General features: G+C 32.4%; 1 protein-coding gene across 6 annotated transcripts in view; it reads left to right on the top strand.

Annotated features, from left to right (window-relative positions):
* The window catches only part of LOC115874684 (galectin-4-like), a 49771-nt gene that overhangs the window by 16781 nt on the left and 13657 nt on the right, over positions 1 to 19333 (top strand). For all 6 annotated transcript variants that reach the window (XM_030889911.1, XM_030889908.1, XM_030889909.1 and 3 more), the window contains one exon: positions 4997 to 5124. In XM_030889911.1, coding sequence (XP_030745771.1) covers positions 4997 to 5124 — 128 coding nt within the window. The remainder of the gene's footprint in view (positions 1 to 4996; positions 5125 to 19333) is intronic.

Here is a 19333-nt window from a genome sequence, read left to right as displayed (position 1 = left end):
AATGAGAAACTTACCTCTTGTGACAATAATCTTTGAGGCCCCTTTATGTCCTTATTTTAAAAATTTCAAATGATTATAACATCATTAAAAAAATATTATTGAGAATAATTAATACTGAATATTATTTGTGATTTTATCATTAGATTGATATACTCGTATCCTGATTTTATCTACTTCAATTTTCAGTTGGCTAAAAGCTAACCTAAAACATAAAATTTAGTTTAAAAACAAAGTAAACTAAACAAAATTTGAATGAAAGTGCGGTATATTTAGACGGGGACCGAACGCATGCGGCCGTTCGTTCGTTCGTTCGCTCGACCATCCGTTTCGAGTCGGTACATCAAAGGCGTTCGCCAACAAATGCCTCCGGTCTTCTCGTGCGGTCCTATCGTGCGGTCCCCGTCCATACCACTAGCACGGCACATAAAACAATCGGCACGCCAACTCTACTCAGATTCCATTGTTTAAAATTTCTATAAAATTTGACCTTGTCGGCGCCATTATGGTTTCCTAGTCAGGGCCGGATTAAAACGTATTAAAAAATTTCTCAGAAAATACGACAGGGTCGTATTAAAAAAATACTGTAATTGACTGAAACTGAATTTTATTTACAATACTTTTGTCCAAACAAATGAATCGTTAACCGCGCATACTTCTCGAAAAGTAAAAATGAAAAAATCAATTAAATATTTCACTGTAGAGAATAGACAATTAAAATTAAAAAACATGCAACTAACAAAAACATGGAGCTCGTATCGACGTTCGCTTTTATGCCTGTAACGTGAGCTGACCTTATATTATACACCATAGAAAAGAAAAAAAACATTAATTCTATACTTTTTATACTCTATATCTTTGAGATTGAATAGAATCGTTTACTATAGAGTAATACAGATATTAAGAAAACGGCAGCTACATCGAAGTACCGGTTCTCGATTGATCAACCGAAGTTAAGCGACGTTAGACAATGCAAGTGGATGGACGAATGACCCTCTGGAAACTCTGTCGTGCAGTTGTGTTATGTAGAGTGTAAAGTCTATTGACCCACACTACTCATTCACGCCAGTTCGAGGTCGGATGAGATCGGATGTCTCGTGAGTAAGAGTCGATTTAGACACTCACCAAGTCGGTAAGTCATTAACAATGACGAGGACCGCAGTTCGAATTCCACGTAAACAAAGTAAGCCCCCTCCAGAGGAGTCTCAGCAGCGAGGAGGAACCAGGAGTTACAAACAAGAATTAAAAAAATACCAATAAAATATTTATTGAACAATATAAAGAGGCTACCTACAAATTATGCCCATCAATGGGCGTAGCAAATTTTATTAATATTCAAATTTCACAAATTAATAAATCCACAATTTTTTTTGAAAAACTTCTATTTTTTTCATGGCAGGAAACAAAGTAGGTACCGCATTGTATTTTATACGGCTACAAAGTGAATTGGTAAACATTTTAAATTCAAAGTGAACAGAACACAACCTGTACTTGTGGGCCTTATTTATATCTTCAATCAAGTCTTCTCAGTTAGCTGCAATTGCCCATGTTCTTGCCCTAAAAATGTATTGTTAACTTGTTACTAATCTATTGTTATTTTCGATATACTCATTTTATTTATTTTTATAATTTTATTTAAATTAATAATATAATTATTTTTAAATTTAATGTTGAATGTCTAGATACAACATTAAATTTTACTAAATATTTAACATTTTAATCTTGCTAATATTTTATATACATATAGGGTGAGTCTTGAATAAGTGCAAATATTTTCAGGGGTGATTTTTTTCGCTAAAAAAAGATATTGAAAATCGTGCATTTTCTTTTAACTTCACTGTATATTTTTCGAAAACTTTTTAGAAATGCCTGTTCACCGCAAATTTTCCCATGGTATAATTTCTTAATCTCTGATATTACCATAGTTACGGCTTTACTCTATGGTTGCGGCACTAAAAGGGATGCAAATACAGAAAAAATCCGGTGGCTCTCAACTCAACATTTAAAAAAAACCATTTTTTTTAAACTTAAATAACTCGGTTATTTTGGATTTATCTGAAAAAGTAAGGAGAAAATATGTTTCTTTTATCGAGATCTGCGAGCCCTGAAAATATTTGCACTTATTTAAGACTCACCCTGTATATAAGTTTGTTAACATTTAATATAGATGCTGAACTTGTATATTTTTAATTAGATCTTTCTATTTAGCTGAATGTCCTAATATGTATACTACTGTTTTTTTAACTAAAATATGTTAAAATAATTAATCACATATGTATATACATACCTAATCGGATCTCTAGGAAACAGAAAGAAACTTTTATTGCAGTTTAGTCCTCTACTCGGGCAGTTTTTTGCTGCACAACTTCGCCCAGGCATTTTAAAAACACGTAAAAATTAACGATTTAAAAATGTTCAGAAATACAAAAATAAATTATATAACACAAGAAACGAAAATAAACTAGAAAAACCAAATATATAACACAATAAACAAAAATAAAACAACAACTATAAAATATAACTCAAGAAATAAACAAAATAAATTAATCCGTACGCTACTGACTCGAATCAGCCGAAAGTGTGCGCAGTCGATGAAAGAAACGACGACACTGGTTACTTTCTGTTGATGGAAACCCTAATGGCGGCGTGCGCGACGGTATGCGCGTAGCGTTCCCGCCAAAGGGAGTTAGCCTGCCGTGTGATTTATATGCCGTGCCACTAGCGAACATTCGTTCGTTCGGATAATGAATACGCACCTAAATGTGATACCAGAAACCAAATACGTTTAAATAATTTAAGCGGTACCCTCCGTATACTTTATTTTAAACGTATTTGCCAGAAACGTATAAAAACAAGTGCGTTAACCTAACCTAACTTCTTATACCGTATCATTACCGTATGATCGAAAAAAAAAGACGTCATGAAAAGACGATGGCAATGAAAAGAAAATCGCTGTCATTTTATATGGGGAATGTCATCGATATTCATTTCCAAGCCAACTAGACGCCGTTTTTTTCGATCTTGAGCTAAATGACCAATCCCAGAAAATTGGCCTTAAAATGAACTTGAAGAAGACCAAGATAATGAGCAACAATATCCATAACATTACCGTTGACAACGTTATTATTGAAAACGTAGACCATTATATATATTTAGGTCATAAAATCAAGCTGGGCAAGGAAAACCAAAATACGGAGATCAAACGCAGGATCCATTTGGCATGGGTAGCATTTGGAAATATGAGCGATATTTTCAAGGATAAAAAGGTGCCCATGAACCTAAAGAAAAAGGCTTACGACAGCTGCATTCTACCTGTGCTTACGTATGGCTTAGAGACTATGGCAATTACTCGAAAAACGGCAGAACAACTACGAGTAGCATAAAGAGCCATGGAAAGAATCATGTTGGGAGTCACCATTAGCGAAAAAATACGGAATACCCACATACGTCAAAAAACAAAATTAATAGATGTCGTTAAAAGAGTGGCAAGTCTGAAGTGGCAATGGATAGGACATGTGGCAAGACAGGATCCAGACCGATGGACCCAAAAAGTAATCCTATGGAGACCTAGGGGAACAACAAGAAGTGTGGACCGACCAAAAAAGAGATGGGTCGATGACGTCAGCGCAGTGGCGGGAAGACAATGGATAAGATTGGCTAGAGATCGCGAAGCATGGAAAAACCTAGAAGAGGCCTATATCCAACACTGGATGGAACCAGGCTGAGAAAGAAGAAGAAGAAGATTATTAACTTGCGCGGATCTTTCATTTGAATCTTTGTTGCAATGTTGCAGAAAGAACGTTTTAATCACCATTCAAAAACAATGTTTCTGTAGCAAGGTTTCATCAATCACGACACAACGTTTAGAAATTAATATTACAAAGCAAACTGTTTGGGGATTGACTGCAATGTTGCAAATGTAATGTGAGGTTTTTTGCTTGGTGGGATAATTGGTCCATTTTTTGGATGTCATCTGTCAAAATATCCCATGGCTCGTCGAAAGTATTTTAGTGCTATAATTTAAAGGCGTTCCATATAATTTTTCAGTTTATGAAATTTACATTTTTTATTATATATTATAAGCTTTTATATTTATATTTTTAATACCTAATTTAATAATGAAATAAATATAATAATTAAAAAGAGTTTGTATAGCTTACTCCCCAAATAATACTATTCGTAATTTATTTCTATAAATCTCATACAGAGTCATGTTTATTATGTATCCATTTAATATGCTGCTCAATCGATGATTATTTGAATTTGCGGTTTTATTAAAACTACCGTAAATATGTCAAATTTATTTTGATATACTGATAAGTCCGCAAATGATGTACATCGGTCAAGGGATAAAAGAGCATTAACATGACATTATACATTAAAGCACCCTATTATACGTATTTATTTATATAATATGAATATATTTTATTAGGTTTAAAATCCATAATTACGGGTCATTAAGTTAATTAGTGAATACATGAATAATATTAAATTTCTATAATATTATGAATCGCTTGATACTGTTGCTGTTTTTAATGCTATATACGTAATAACATTTTATATAGGCTAAGCCGATTGTGAGGAAATATTGTAAAATCCTTTTATTTTTTTTCTGGTTTTCTTGATGATGATTTACAAAATAATCTAGAATTACAAATGTACCATTTGCGTTAAGTACGTCAAAATACTTGCTTTAACTCTTGTATACACGACAACGCAACGGCAGACGTAGGTTTCTGCGTTACGTGTTGAAAGATACGTATACGTATTATGCCTTCCTTTAACTGTCTAATGTCCCAAGGGAGTTACGCATTTGAGCATATTCGGTTATTCTTTAATCAGCAATAATTATCGTATCTTTTAGTAGAGTGTGAAAATGATTTTGTTTTCGTATTGGATATGCTGAACTAATTGCGCATAACTTTTTTTCATTAATTGAGTTTTTTTTTCATTTGTTGCGAATTTTTTGCCAACTACGTATACGTTTTTATAATTATAGTGGATGGTGCCATCGATGTGGAGGGAGTGGAACATAAACAAGTCTCCAACTACCCCCCTGGACCAACTTCCTTTACTGTACCCTTGGGGGGCGGAGACGCTGCGCAACGCATCGGCGATCAAGAACTGGTAAATCCTTTTTTATTGCTATTATAAAATCCCTAAATTGTTCACTCTATATCGGGATTATTGTCCAAGTTTTAATAGAGTTGCGAAAATTCCAAGTTTTACTTCCGAATATTTATAGGGAGGGAAAAAGGGATAAGCCGTATAACTCGAAAAGTTTGGCGTTTTAGTATTTTGCCTCAGTAAAAGCTGAATGGCCCATTTTGTAACTCTATAATTAAATACGTGGAAAATGGTTGATGGTTCGTCACTTAAAAACTAAAAATAAAAATTTGATTTTTTGAAAAATTAATTCAAATTTATTCAATTTTCCACCGGCATTTACAGATATACAGGGTGTCTCAATATTCTGTAGAACTACTACGTATTTTTGGAATTAAAATAAGTTCATTGGACACAATTTACCTCTATACAAAAGTGCTGCGTTTGTCCGCTAGAGGGCATCAAACTTTAAAAAAATAAACACATTTTTTCAGATATTTTAAGAACCGTTATTCCGATTTGAATGAGATTATTTGAATGAGATTTTGGGTGTATATGTTTTGCTATGTGCTCTCTTTGTTATCTATTACCAAGGAATTCCACTGGGCCCAGTACGACTTCACGTTCGGCGAATATCTGCAAACTTCCTCCCACGTTGATCTTTGGTCCGCGTTTTTCCAGTTAATCACTAAGCCTAATTCTGGGTCACCGATTTGGTCGTTTGCAAGATCTTCGGGTTGCCAAGTATCATTAACCACAGTTGTTCTTAGGAGTTTCGCTTCTTTCTCTTCTACTCGGGAATAATGCTTACAGCCCTTAGCGCAAGGTCTTCTGGAAAGTGCATCTTCATTTCGATGAATTGCCTCAGCTCGATGTTCTGTGTCAAAGTCGAATTCTTGTAATCGTTCGATCCATCTAGCTACCTGCCCTTCAGGATTTTTAAACTGCTACAACCATTTCAAAGCAGCATGGTCTGTTCTTAACAAGAACTTTCTGCCATAGAGATACTTGTAGAAGTGTTCCACTGCTTTAACTACTGCTGGTAATTCTCGTCTGGTCACACAGTAGATCCTTTCTGGTTTTGACAAGGTCTTACTGAAATATCCAATTACTTTTTCTTGACCATCCTGGATCTTAGACAAAACAGCGCCTAATCCAACATTACTAGCGTCGGTATCCAAGATAAAGTTTCCGTTGCCAAGAGGGTAGCTAAGTATGGGCGTACTAGTCAGGGCCTTCTTCAATCTTCGGAATGCCTCGTCTTGCCAAAGCTATTTGACTCAAAAATGCTGGAAGGGTGAAAACTACCCCCACCCCTACATAAATTTTAGTATAAATATTTTCTAACTCCACCGACGGCTGATTTTCTTTTCGTAAAAAGACCCCTCTAGTATTTACAACATTTTTTGTCCCTTTTTGATGAAAAAAAATATTTTTCCAAACCTGACTTCCAAAAAATGCTTTTTGTCTCATTAAGCTATGGAAGCGTGTAAAATCTATTATGCTCTAATAATCTAGTTGGCGAAAATATGGAATTTTCTTTATTATCACAAATTATATTCGACATAAAAAGCTAAAAAAATAATAATTTTTAAATTAATTAACGTTCGGGTTTATTTTTGATTGATGCCTTCTAACCTAACTAAACGAAGAAGTTTTGTATTATATTGATCCAAAAAATACGTAGTTGTTCTACGTTCACGGAATATTCGAACTTTCTGTATATTTTGTAGGTCTGCTTTGGGAAAATAAATTCTCCAAATTTTTTTTTCCAAAAACTATGTGATGTAGCGTTTTTTTACAAGGGACAAAAAATGTAGTAAATACTTTTTTTCTACGACTAGTCTAGAAAATGCAGTTTGACACACGGAAAACTCGATCTGAAATTGGCGTTTTACAAACTGTCGTGTGCTAAAGTGTGCTAAGGATAATTGCCTGGAAACTTATATGGTGAAATTTTGATAAAATTATTTAGTACACACTAAAAACACGGTATGTCGCTAGTGGTAGGAAAAAGATTTTTTAGAGGTTACTAGTTTATTTGGTTGCCTGTGATATGCATATACAGGGTGTTTCCTAATTAATCTAAAAAATAAAAAATCGTTAGAAAACGAATTAAGGCGGGCTCTTAATAAGTATATTTATTTTTTTCTCGACAACCGTTGGATGAACAAGAAAAACTCAAAATATAATTTTTGTTGAAAAAGGATGGCCAGTCAAGAACAAAATATATTTTCTTTAAAAAAGCAGTGGTGTACCATTTATGTTAAGCAAAAAAATCAATTTTTTAAAAATTTTAACACCCTGTAGATCAGAAAGGAAGTACTTTAGACCTAATGGTTATATAAAAATCGTTTTAAGAACACATGAGGAATCACACCATAATTTTTTTATACTAAATCGAAAACACCCTGTATATTGTCAACTTGACAATGACTGCTGATAAATCAAAAAATAATTTTTCAGTGAAAAAAGCCTGATTTTCGCAGGAAAAATTTTGATTTTTATTGAATTTGGGCCTGCGTTTGCAAATACTCGTTTGTTTTTTAATTTTCTATCTATCTAAATTTTAAATATCATAGTCAGAAATAGTTTTATTATTTATTAACTGTAAAAATGGTGTTTTCTTGTTGTGTTGCATCTTACAAAGAAACTAACAAAACTGCAAAAATATACGTGTTTCCAAAAGACGATAAGGTATGTATCTTAGATAAAAGAAAAATAGATGGTATGTATTCGTTGTTTGATTTTTTTTCGTTCTCTTTAAAATCTATAAATCTCGGTCTATTCATTAGACAGCCAGTCGACTTACGATCATTTACATGAAACTCTGTAAAATAAATAAAAAAATAAATTGTAAAATATATATATATTCTTATGTTTTATTAAAGTTACTCTAAAGTTTAAAAATAAATCCTTTGAATTCAAATATAAACATAAAAAACATTTACAGCAGAAAAGGCGAAAGCGCTGCGTTAAACGTAGTCTCCACTAAAAACACGGAGGGGCGCTTTGACCCAAAATTTTACTATTAAGTTTCATATCTATCTTAATAGTAGATTATTTTCTTTTATCTATGGCTCAGGATTTAGCGCACGACATGTGTCATTTTGCAACACGACATGTGTCAGTTTTAACATTTTTAACCTCCAATGTTTAGCTGCAACCATAAAATAATAAATTCAAGAAGAAGTGTCAAGTCAATGTTAAATTATGGAAACAGCGTGGCTGCCTGGGTAACTAATTTTCAGATATGGCGGCTGGGACATTTGACATGACATAGACATGACAATTTCAATTTTATGAAATTTATTTCCGTTTCCGGTTTTTAATGGCGGGCTGTTCAGGAGGTTTAAATGAGGGTTAATATACTTTTTACTCTTTCTAGTAGTAAATAAAACAACAAAATTACTCAAAAATATTTATTTGGAATTTAGAACAATGTAAATATGCAAATCAACACAATTAAAGAGCTATAAACCAATAAACTATTGTAGCAATATCAAATATTTAAATAATATCAGAGATGCTGTGTTAAAGTGAATTAGTAAAGTAACAGTGCATTGACTTACAGAAACTTGAAGCTTCACGGGCATAAAACTAAATAACTGGAAGCAGGAAAAAGGCAACCGGAACCCACACAAAACCTGGAATCAAAAAAAATATGTAAAAAACATAAATATAGGTACATAAGACTTTTGTGAATTAAATCAAACAGGAATTGAATAAAAATAAAATGAATAAAAAATATGATACATATACATCTAATACCTAATTTGTATTTTAAAAATAATCTACATACATAGATTTATAGCATTATTGCTATGAAAATACATAATAGGTACATATGTGATTAATTAGGCATTTCTGTTCATCTTGTAGATAATTAATGTAGGCTAATAATAGTTCAATAATCATAATTTACCTTGTATAGCTTGCTTTCAATTGCTCAAAATCACCGATCAGTCTTTAAAGTAGAGATACGGAAAAATCCTTGGTAAAGAATATCCCAAGATCCTTGGGTCTAAAAAAAAATATATAAAACAGTTAGTATATTACCTATTTTTACATATAATATGGCCCATACCTACTACACGCAGAAACGTCGATTTCATCATTTTTCTTCATGTAATTAATATCATATATTACTTTATTAAAGTGTTAACAAGGAACTTTATAACAAAAAACATCTTTGTACTTATAAATTTCAGCCGAAATATCATAAACAAACTTCAATCAAATCTAAACGACAAAATGGCGCCCGACCTTGCTAGAGGCCTCGGGAGTTGACACATGGCTAACACACAGACAAAAGAAGAGGACGCCGACGTGCCAAAAATGTTCCGTAACAGAAATTGACAGAAATCATATAGAAATATTCAGATTTTTGTCTAGGACAGTCTAGAAGGCCATGCTTTCTGCCTGGGTAGGACCGCGCCAGAACTGTTTCCAATTTTCCGGTTTACTGTCACCCCCCTGGCTGCAACCAGGGGGGTGACAGTAAACCGGAAAATTGGAAACAGTTGTGGCGCGGTTCTACCCAGGCAGAAAGCATGGCCTTCTAGACTGTCCTAGACAAAAATCTGAATATTTCTATATGATTTATGATTTCTGTCAATTTCTGCTACGGAACATTTTTATGCATGTCGGCGTCCTGTTCTTTTGTCTTTTGTCTGTGTGTCAGCGTCAGCTCCCGAGGCCTCTGGCAAGGTCGGGCGCCATTTCAATTTTTGCCGTTTAGATTTGATTGGAAGTTTGTTTCTGATATTTCGGCTGAAATTTATAAGTACAAAGATGTTTTTTGGTATAAAGTTCCTTGTTAACACTTTAATAAAGTATATATGATATTAATTACATGAAGAAAAATGATGAAATCGACGTTTCTGCGTGTAGTAGGTATGGGCCATATTATATGTAAAAATAGGTAATATATTAATTGTTTTTATATTTTTTTAGCTTTAAACCCAAGGATCTTGGGATATTCTTTTGCCAAGGATTTTTCCGTATCTCTACTTTAAAGACTGATCGGTGATTTTGAGCAATTGAACAAGTTATACAAGGTAAATTATGATTATTGTACTATTATTAGCCTACATTAATTTTCTACAAGATGAACAGAAATGCGTAATTACATATCACATAGGTACCTATTATGTATTTTCATAGCAATAATGCTATAAATCTATGTATGTAGATTATTTTTAAAATACAAATGAGGTATTAGATGTATATGTATTATTTTTTATTCATTTTATTTTCATTCTAGTCCTGTTTGATTTAATTCACAAAAGTCTTATGTACCTATATTTATGTTTTTTACATATTTTTTTTGATTCCAGGTTTTGTGTGGGTTCCGGTTGCCTTTTTCCTGCTTCCAGTTATTTAGTTTTATGCCCGTGATGCTGTGAAAACATTTATTTATCTTCAAGTTTCTGTAAGTCAATGCACTGTTACTTGACTAATTCACTTTAACACAGCATCTCTGATATTATTTAAATATTTGATATTGATACAGTAGTTTATTGGATTATAGCTCTTTAATTGTGTTGATTTGCATATTTACATTGCTCTAAATTCCAAATAAATATTTTTGAGTAATTTTGTTGTATTATTTACTACTAGAAAGAGTAAAAAGTATATTAACCCTCATTTAAACCTCCTGAACAGCCCGCCATTCAAAACCGGAAACGGAAATAAATTTCATAAAATTGAAATTGTCATGTCTATGTCATGTCAAATGTCCCAGCCGCCATATCTGAAAATTAGTTACCCAGGCAGCCACGCTGTTTCCATAATTTAACATTGACTTGACACTTCTTCTTGTATTTATTATTTTATGGCTGCAACGCCAAAGGCTTTGAATAAGAAGACTAAGGAAGGAGCATATCAAAAATCTTAGGTACACCGCGATGGGCCTCAAATATGGCCGACTTAAATTCCGGTTTATCAGTGTCGTTCTAATTTTATTTAAAAAATGTAAAACTATGATGTAGGGTAGACGTGGGGTAGACTCAATAATTTGTTGTTTTATTTTACGGTGTGAATAAATGTTGGTAGTTATTAAAATTGTATATAAAAATATATAATTCTAATAAAAATAGATAAGTTATAATAAGTATTTATTACCACAAACATCCGATACGCTACTGAAGCAGGTAAGTCAAATTAACGTATCTAAATTCTTTGACATCTAATCTTTGACAAGTAATAAATAAAAGCTAAAATGCAAGAAAAATATATAATTTAGTTAATTTAAGTGAATTTCATAAATGATCGGTTTATTACACGTATGTATATTATATAGTCACTTACTAGCGAAAAGTTGTTCCATTATTTCACTCAATTTTTGCCGAGATCTACCGCACGCTACACAACCAACTATTTTAGAGTCTTTTTCGATAAATCGGGATAGTGTCACTGTTAATTTAAGTGCTGCCACAATTTACCACTGTTGTTAATTTGTAGTCGTAGAAAAAATAGCGTAAAAAACTCGGTCGAAAACTTCTTTGCACGCTCGAGCCAACAAACTCTCGAACTCGTGTGCAAAACGTCGTTTTCGAAACTTGTTGTTTAATATACTATTACCATTTTACGAAAAGAAAATCTGTCGTTTGGTGAAGTTGGGAAATATTTATAGTAAAATTTATGTAGGGGTAGGGGTAGTTTTTACCCTTCCATCACATTTTTTTATTTTTGGGGAAGCCAAAAAAAAATGTTAAAGCACTTACAGAAAAATATAGATACACAAAATTTAATTCAAATCGGAATAACGGTTCTCAAAATATCTTAAAAAATGTGTTTATTTTTTATTATTAAGTTTGATTTTTATTATTATATTTTTATATTTTATTAAGTGGTGATTTTTATATTTTATTAAGGTTTATTAAGGATTTTTATATTTTATTAAGGTGCCCGGTGGCGTAGAGGCACAGGCTCTCGTCTACCAATCTCAAGGTGTGGGTTCGAATCCTACACCCGGCATTTCATCAGCCGACTATTTTTATTAAAGTAAAAATAGTTTGGTTACCTAGGTCGACTCAGCTTTAAATGAGTACTTGGGATTCACAATCCTGAGGTAATAATAGGCGGTTGAAGCGTAGTGGTAGCCACATTACCTTCCTTGTATACCGAACGGCTCTAGCATGGCAACCTGTACCTTGCTACTCCCAAGGCATCAAACGCTATATACGGGAGCTATTATTATTATTATATTTTATTAAGTTTGATGTCCTCTAGTGGACAATTGAGACACTTTTGTAAAGAGCTAAATTGTGTCCAGTATATAAATGTGACGGATTTTATTTTGTGTTATTTTTTCGATTTAAAAAATATTAAAATAACTTTGGGGCAATTCTTATTTACGTGAATTAATAAAGAATAACTTTTTCGAAGTTATTTGATAAATTTAATTTTCGTCAAAAATATCGTATTATTTGATTAAGTAAAGTTATATCTAGTTTTCAATATTCAAATTGAAATATTGTGTTACTGAAATGATAAATTACCTATTCTTATATCTTTTCAATTTTTCCTTAAAATTATTACTCATATTTCATTCGTTATTGGGAAATATCTGGCGTTTTAATTTTTGGCCTTTTAATTTTAACAAAATAAACGGAAATATGTGCAGAAAGAACATTGAATTTTACTATAAAATTTTGTTTATGGTTTAAATTTTATTGGTATACACGCCAAAAGCAAATTGTGAAAATAGTATCGTTTTGTAGTAATTATTACATATGTATCTCTAAACAAAATTTTGTAAAATAACATTCTATTGTGAAAATATGAAAAAGTAATTGATTTTTAAACGTCATGTCACTTATTAAAGATACTGTAATATTGTAATCGCAAAACATTTTCCGATGCACGTCATCAATCATATCGTCATTGACACCAAAGTCTATAAAACTGACTAAATGAAATATTGGAAAAAATGTTTAAATTTGTTATATAATTTAAGATACCGAGCAGCTCTTCATTTTACTTTATAGAGCAAATGATTGTTACATATTTTATTTAGATTAAAGCTGCAAAAATTAGTTTAAACCGAATTTTATTATCGCTATATTGGTTACATTGCGCCGTGTTCAGCAATGTTGTCCATTATTATTTGACAATTATCCTAATGTCAGTCATTATTTTGTAAAATATTGTGTTGTTGAATCTTTGTGAGCAATTCTTGTTTTTGCCTATTTTCGTAGTTTTATTTTAAAAATTGCACTTTTAAGCACAAACAGTTCTTTTAAGAACTAAATTTTCTAGTTTATGTATTGCATTTCTTGAAATTGGGTGTTGAAAATATGCTGAAGCGTTTAAACAGTCGAAGCAAAGAGCTTGTAGCTCCCTGATAAACAATTTGAACGAGAACGTGACAAATAAGGGCCTTTTATTACCCTTGACTGCAGACAGAGAAGTAAGTTTGATTGATAAGCACATTATACCACTTTCAAATTTACTTTTTATTAAATTCTCTGATTATTAGTTTATGCATTAATAGCACCCTCTTACTTGTTATTACCACTTATGGCGTTGTAAAATGTACATCAATAAATAGATAAATAAATAACCCATAATAACGCTTATAATAATCTTCATAATGGACCAGTTTTTGTCAATATGTAATAAGTAAAATAAGCTATAAAACAAATAAACCAATTAATCACTAAAATATTAGTTATTGAAAATTGAAAAAATGATATAATAAATATATTGTTTGTCAATTTTAAATTAAGATTCATCTCATAAATCCATTACAGTCTGGCAGCGCTGTCGCCATCGCTTGTCACTCAAAGTTGATCACGTGCATCGGAAATTGTTTTGCGATTACCATATATCCCGATATATCCATATTCTTTTTTTCAAAATTTACTTACATACATATTCAGATTCAGTGTAGGCAAAGTGACAGTTTTGTTGTAAAACTGAACGATTCTATTAGTTCTCTAGATGGTCTTCCGCATTAGTTCAGTTCATAAAAAGGACTGATTTTTCGTCTACACACATGGTATTACTTGATAAGTTTTGACTGAATAGGAAGGTTAACCCAGTTGAATTTTAAAAAATATATAGATCATACCAAATAAATTTTTAGCCACTTGATTAAGCTTGACCGGCACAGCGTTGCTCACTTTTACATATCTTCTTCACTGGTGGATCTTAGGTCCATTTTAACCACTAAATGGATCTTAGATCCATTTTATCACATACTAAACCAATCAATATAGAACAACAAACAAAAAATGTGATATACCAAATACCCTGTGAATGCGATAAATTCTACATTGGTGAAACATCTAGATCCTTAAATGTTAGAATAATTAAAGAACATAAAGATTATTTAAGAAAGGGAGATTTTCACAAATCTAAGATTTGTCAGCATTCTTGGGACACAGGGCAGAGAATAAATTTTAATAACGCCAAAATTATAATGAAAGAAGCGATAGCCTCTAAAAGAAAAATAAATAAATCTAATAAAATAAATGTATTGCTCATGCATCTGTAGATGTTAGTAATGTATGGCAATCGCTTCTTTGATTTTAGAGAACAATAGATACAACAAGATAAATAAACATAACATACGTAAAATTTAAAAATAATCATACAGAAAGTTTGGGGCTTTTTGGTTTTACCTTATTAAGTAATTGTTATCAGGTAGTAATTGTTAATTTTGAAGTTCAAATATAAAGTTAAAAATGTCATTTTAACTGAACGTCAACGGTTTCTTGTAGACGTATCTGTTTTAAAAAAGTAAAGTGTTCTCGAATAGTTGAATTTAAATATTTTAAATAGTTTTTTTCTTTATTCTTTGTATTTTTTTGCTTCCGACGACGGAAAGAGATAACTTTCCGAAACGTTAAGCATTTTTTTTGCTTTGTTAGGCAAATTTGTATTACCGTAAACATAACTACTGACAAGCAGCGTCCGTTTAACGCAGAAGTGTTTACAAAAAATAATTATTTTATTTTGTATACATACAGGATTTTTTTGGAAAAATAAATAAATAAATGTGACAACTTGACATTTTTTACAGCAGCGCTACCACCTGAATCCCCAGCGGGAAATTTAAATTCCAGTTAGTCAGCCGGGCGCCGAATATGTCCAACGTTGGCAACAATGAATTACGTAACTAAAAGTTTAATTGTTATCTATTGTAGCTTTTCTAATTATTCGTTTTCTTGTTTTGTTTATTGTATCACTGGGGAAATAAGCAGCTTTTTTTCAACTGTTTTATAAAGCTTTGGCTAAAAAAGAAATACCTAGAAAAAGTTTATTAAAAATGGAAAAGAAACTAGTAAAACAAACAGCGCTCCCCGTACGACCTATGAAATCCCATTTTGAAACTTGAAAATCGAAAATGTACGCCGACAGTGGCACTCGATTCCATTTCCTGCTCATCCTGCGGGACTCCTAAACCAGAACTCTTTCTCCGCGTTTTAATATTGAATTTATCGAGTACAGGAAGGAAATAAAACATACGGGATACGAAAATCCCATCTTCCTGTTCTCTTCGGAGATCTAAAATCTCAAATACGTTTTTTTTAAACTTGAAGTAGATATGAAAAATCATCGAACGGAAAATGCCTAGCTCTTAAATAAATGCAGATATGCGTTTTACAAACGAAGGATTTTTAACGTTTTATGTACCTAGAAGTCATATACAGGGTGCTACAAATTGGGGGTATGAGCATAGGTATCTCGGAAACCGTAGTGGATACGAACATGGTTAAATTGGGGCAAATTTGCGCCTTGGTATGTTCATCAAGACGCCATCAAAATAGTTTTAAAACAATCAAGGATTGCTAAGTTATTTGGAAAAACAGTTTTTTTGAGTATCAATTTTATTAGCCGACCATACCGACAGGTACGGTAGGCTATTAAGATTGGCAAAAAAAAGTTTTTTTAATTTCACTCAAAATGAGTTATTTGGGTCATAAATGACCTAAATACAAAATATTTTCATGGTGTCTGTCTGTATTATAATCAAGAATAATATCATTATTATCCAGGAAAGTGAGAACGCGTAGAACGTATTTGTTTTATTATTAATATAATATAATGTATTATTATTTATTAATTTAAAAATAAACAATAATTTCCATCGACTATAAAATTGTATTGAGTAAAGAGGGACTTGAATGAAATGAAATTTCAAGAATAAATGCGTTTTGGTCTAAAGTAATGTTTGCAAGGAAAATGTCATTTTTTGACCAAGTGTGAATATATGCCCTTTTAATAATAAACGACTCAATTCAATTCTTATCCCAGTCCTATAATATTTTTTTTTCTATATGCTGACCAAAAAAAGTTACAAACAATATATAAACTTCTAGGATAATCAAACACGTTGGCCGGCTACCATAAATTCAATTTGGAAAATGTGAGAGACAAAAACAACAATTGACAGTGGCGGGTCATTCCATTTCCTGCCCATCCTGCGGGGCACATAAAACCCGAACTGGCGTTTAATATTGAATTTATCGAGTTCGAGGGGATACCTTTTTTTTTCGTTTATTTTCACCTTTTCTTGATCGGAAACGTAACGCTTTTTCCCCCAAAATCAATTTAAAGTTTAGGAATCAAATCGAGTTACAACAATACACACATAACTTCTTAAAACTATTCTAGGGTTTTAGCACCACACATAGGGCTAGCGCACACACGGCAAAATGCTATGTTTAGTTTCACTAAAATCGAAATTACAAATATTTTTTTTTGGTGTGTTCATCACTGTTAAATTATTAAATCGGTGGACCTAATTTTAAATGTTATAATTTTTTCCGAGCAACTATAACGGTGCAAGCGCTACCGAAAGTTGATGGAGTCCGGTCCACTTTCTGGGGAGAGCGTAGCCTTGCACAAATGCGGAGCGCAAAAGAGTGTCATTTACACCAAGCACAGGTATTTCAAAATTAATTATCATTATGGACAATATAGCTACAGACATGTAGTACAATTAAATAACATCAATATAATACATTTGAACTGTTTTGAATGTAGATAAAATATAGTTTGAACACACCATTTTGTGTTTATTTTTTTTATAATTTTGTTTTCATAATGAGTTATAGTAATGAGTTCCACGGAGTTCCGCTTTTAATTTATCAAAATTAAAATACCTAAGGTATGTTGATTTAGGTATAAAAAAATCAGCTTTCCTAAATTTGCCCTTTTTTGAAATAGCCCTTTATTTGCAGTGAGTCGCACTGAGTTCTATACCAGTCCTGTAATATCAAGAAAGGATTTTTTGTGAAAGCGTTTCGAAATTGACAGTTTTTGATATTTTTTGAGATTCGAAATGACATTCTTTTAGGCACTAGTATCTAAAAGTGGCACTTGTTTAGGCACTAGTGCCTAAAAGCAGAGCTAAAAGTAAAAAAAAAATCGGTAAAAAAACTTTTAAGTTAAACGGTTTTATCTTATGTGCACTGAAAACTAGAAAATAATAATAACAATTAGGTATTTTGAACTAGTTCAGAAATATTTTAGTACTAGGCAGAATAGCTTTTAGGCATATTAGACTAAAATAAAAACGTGGGGCGCATTAACTATTGCTGTAATACTTTCTTCTATACTAAGTGTGAATTGCATCGACTTACTATAATCGTAACTGGAGATTTTGGTAATCAATAACCAGCCGTGACGGCTTCACCAGCGAACGCCGAGCTCATGATCTACCAAAGTATAAAGATATGCTTTGCCATAGGTAGGATTTCAGAGGGGCCCCACGTTTTTATTTTAGTCTAATATGCCTAAAAGCTATTCTGCCTAGTACTAAAATATTTCTGAACTAGAAGTTCAAAATACCTAATTGTTATTATTATTTTCTAGTTTTCAGTGCACATAAGATAAAACCGTTTAACTAAAAAGTTTTTTTACCGATTTTTTATTTTCTAGTTTTTAGTATTTAACGGAAATGCCTACCGAATATTCCTCATTCTATTTAATTCATTTAGTGCATCATTATTACATGGTTTTTTACCTGATAATTTATTACAATCTAATTTCTCAATACATAGCCCTTCCAGAGACTTGACTCGACTTAGAGCCACGTATGCTTGCCCTTCCTCAAACAATTTTGAGCCCAAATACACTACTGCATGGTCGACTGTGCTGCCCTGCATTTTATGGACGGTGGATGCCCATGACAAAAATTAAGGGTAACATCCTTCTTTCAGCCGTACCATAATTGAATTTTGCTGGAAACTGTATGGCTTTCGGGTGTATAACGTGTATGCCGTCTCTGCCAAAGTCAATCCAAACTGATGGTACATCTGTTTCGTAGATTTGGGTTCGACGGAACTGAGGCCAAACAATTCCTGTAATGTGGCCTATAGCACCATTTACCAATCCTTTTGTAACGTCAATGTTGGACCGCAACATTTTCACAAATTATCACCTATTTTTTTTATCTGTCCTTTTAACGTCACACAATCTTGGACACAACTGTTCTGGACACGACTACTCATGCCCTCACCTAATACGCCATTTTGTAACGACGTCCATCTTGGATTTTAAATTTTGTCATAATCACAGTATTCTACTAGTGTAGCCCTTTCATTTGATACCCATATTGAGGGGGTTGTGGAAAAATATGAAATCCGCCATTTTGTACCGGCGGCCATCTTAGATTTACAATGTTATTGATATTACTATATTGTATTGTCATCGGAACTAAAGGTGTGTACTAAATTTCAGATCAATCTGACAACAGGAAGGTACTTAAATTTCAATTTCTAATTTTGACCCAAACAAATAAATAAATACCGTACGGGTCGAGCTAAATAAAACCGTTTAAAAATGAAACTTTAGCAACACTGAAAATATTTATTTATTATAAATCGTACAATTATTTAAATTATTATAGTGAATACAAAAGGCATCCAACTTTTCGTCTCTAAGAGAAATGCAAGTTGTAGGAGTCGGAATAAGTAAATTTCTGGTACTGGCAATTCTGGCAGCTTCTGCTTCTACGTGAACTGCTTTTAATTTATTATTTGGTGTATCTTTCTGTCCCATGATTCTTTTTGCTATTCCGGTTTTCTGTTCAATTGAATTTTCAATGTAACCTTCAGCAACCGAGCTGGATCGTCAACCTCCATGTCGCTTTAAAGCTGTTACGTCCGCTCCTGAATCTGCCAACATTGTTGCAGAGCTGTGCCGGAAACAATAACCAGTGTATTCAATGGTGTTGGAGAGTCCAAGAGATTCCGCTATCTTTTTGGCATAC

This window comes from Sitophilus oryzae, unplaced genomic scaffold, assembly GCF_002938485.1.
Source record: "Sitophilus oryzae breed Bouriz unplaced genomic scaffold, Soryzae_2.0 scaffold_1297_pilon_pilon, whole genome shotgun sequence".
Taxonomy (NCBI): domain Eukaryota; kingdom Metazoa; phylum Arthropoda; class Insecta; order Coleoptera; family Curculionidae; genus Sitophilus; species Sitophilus oryzae.
The sequence above is the reverse complement of the archived record's forward strand: the minus strand, read 5'-3'. Positions and strand labels throughout refer to the sequence as shown.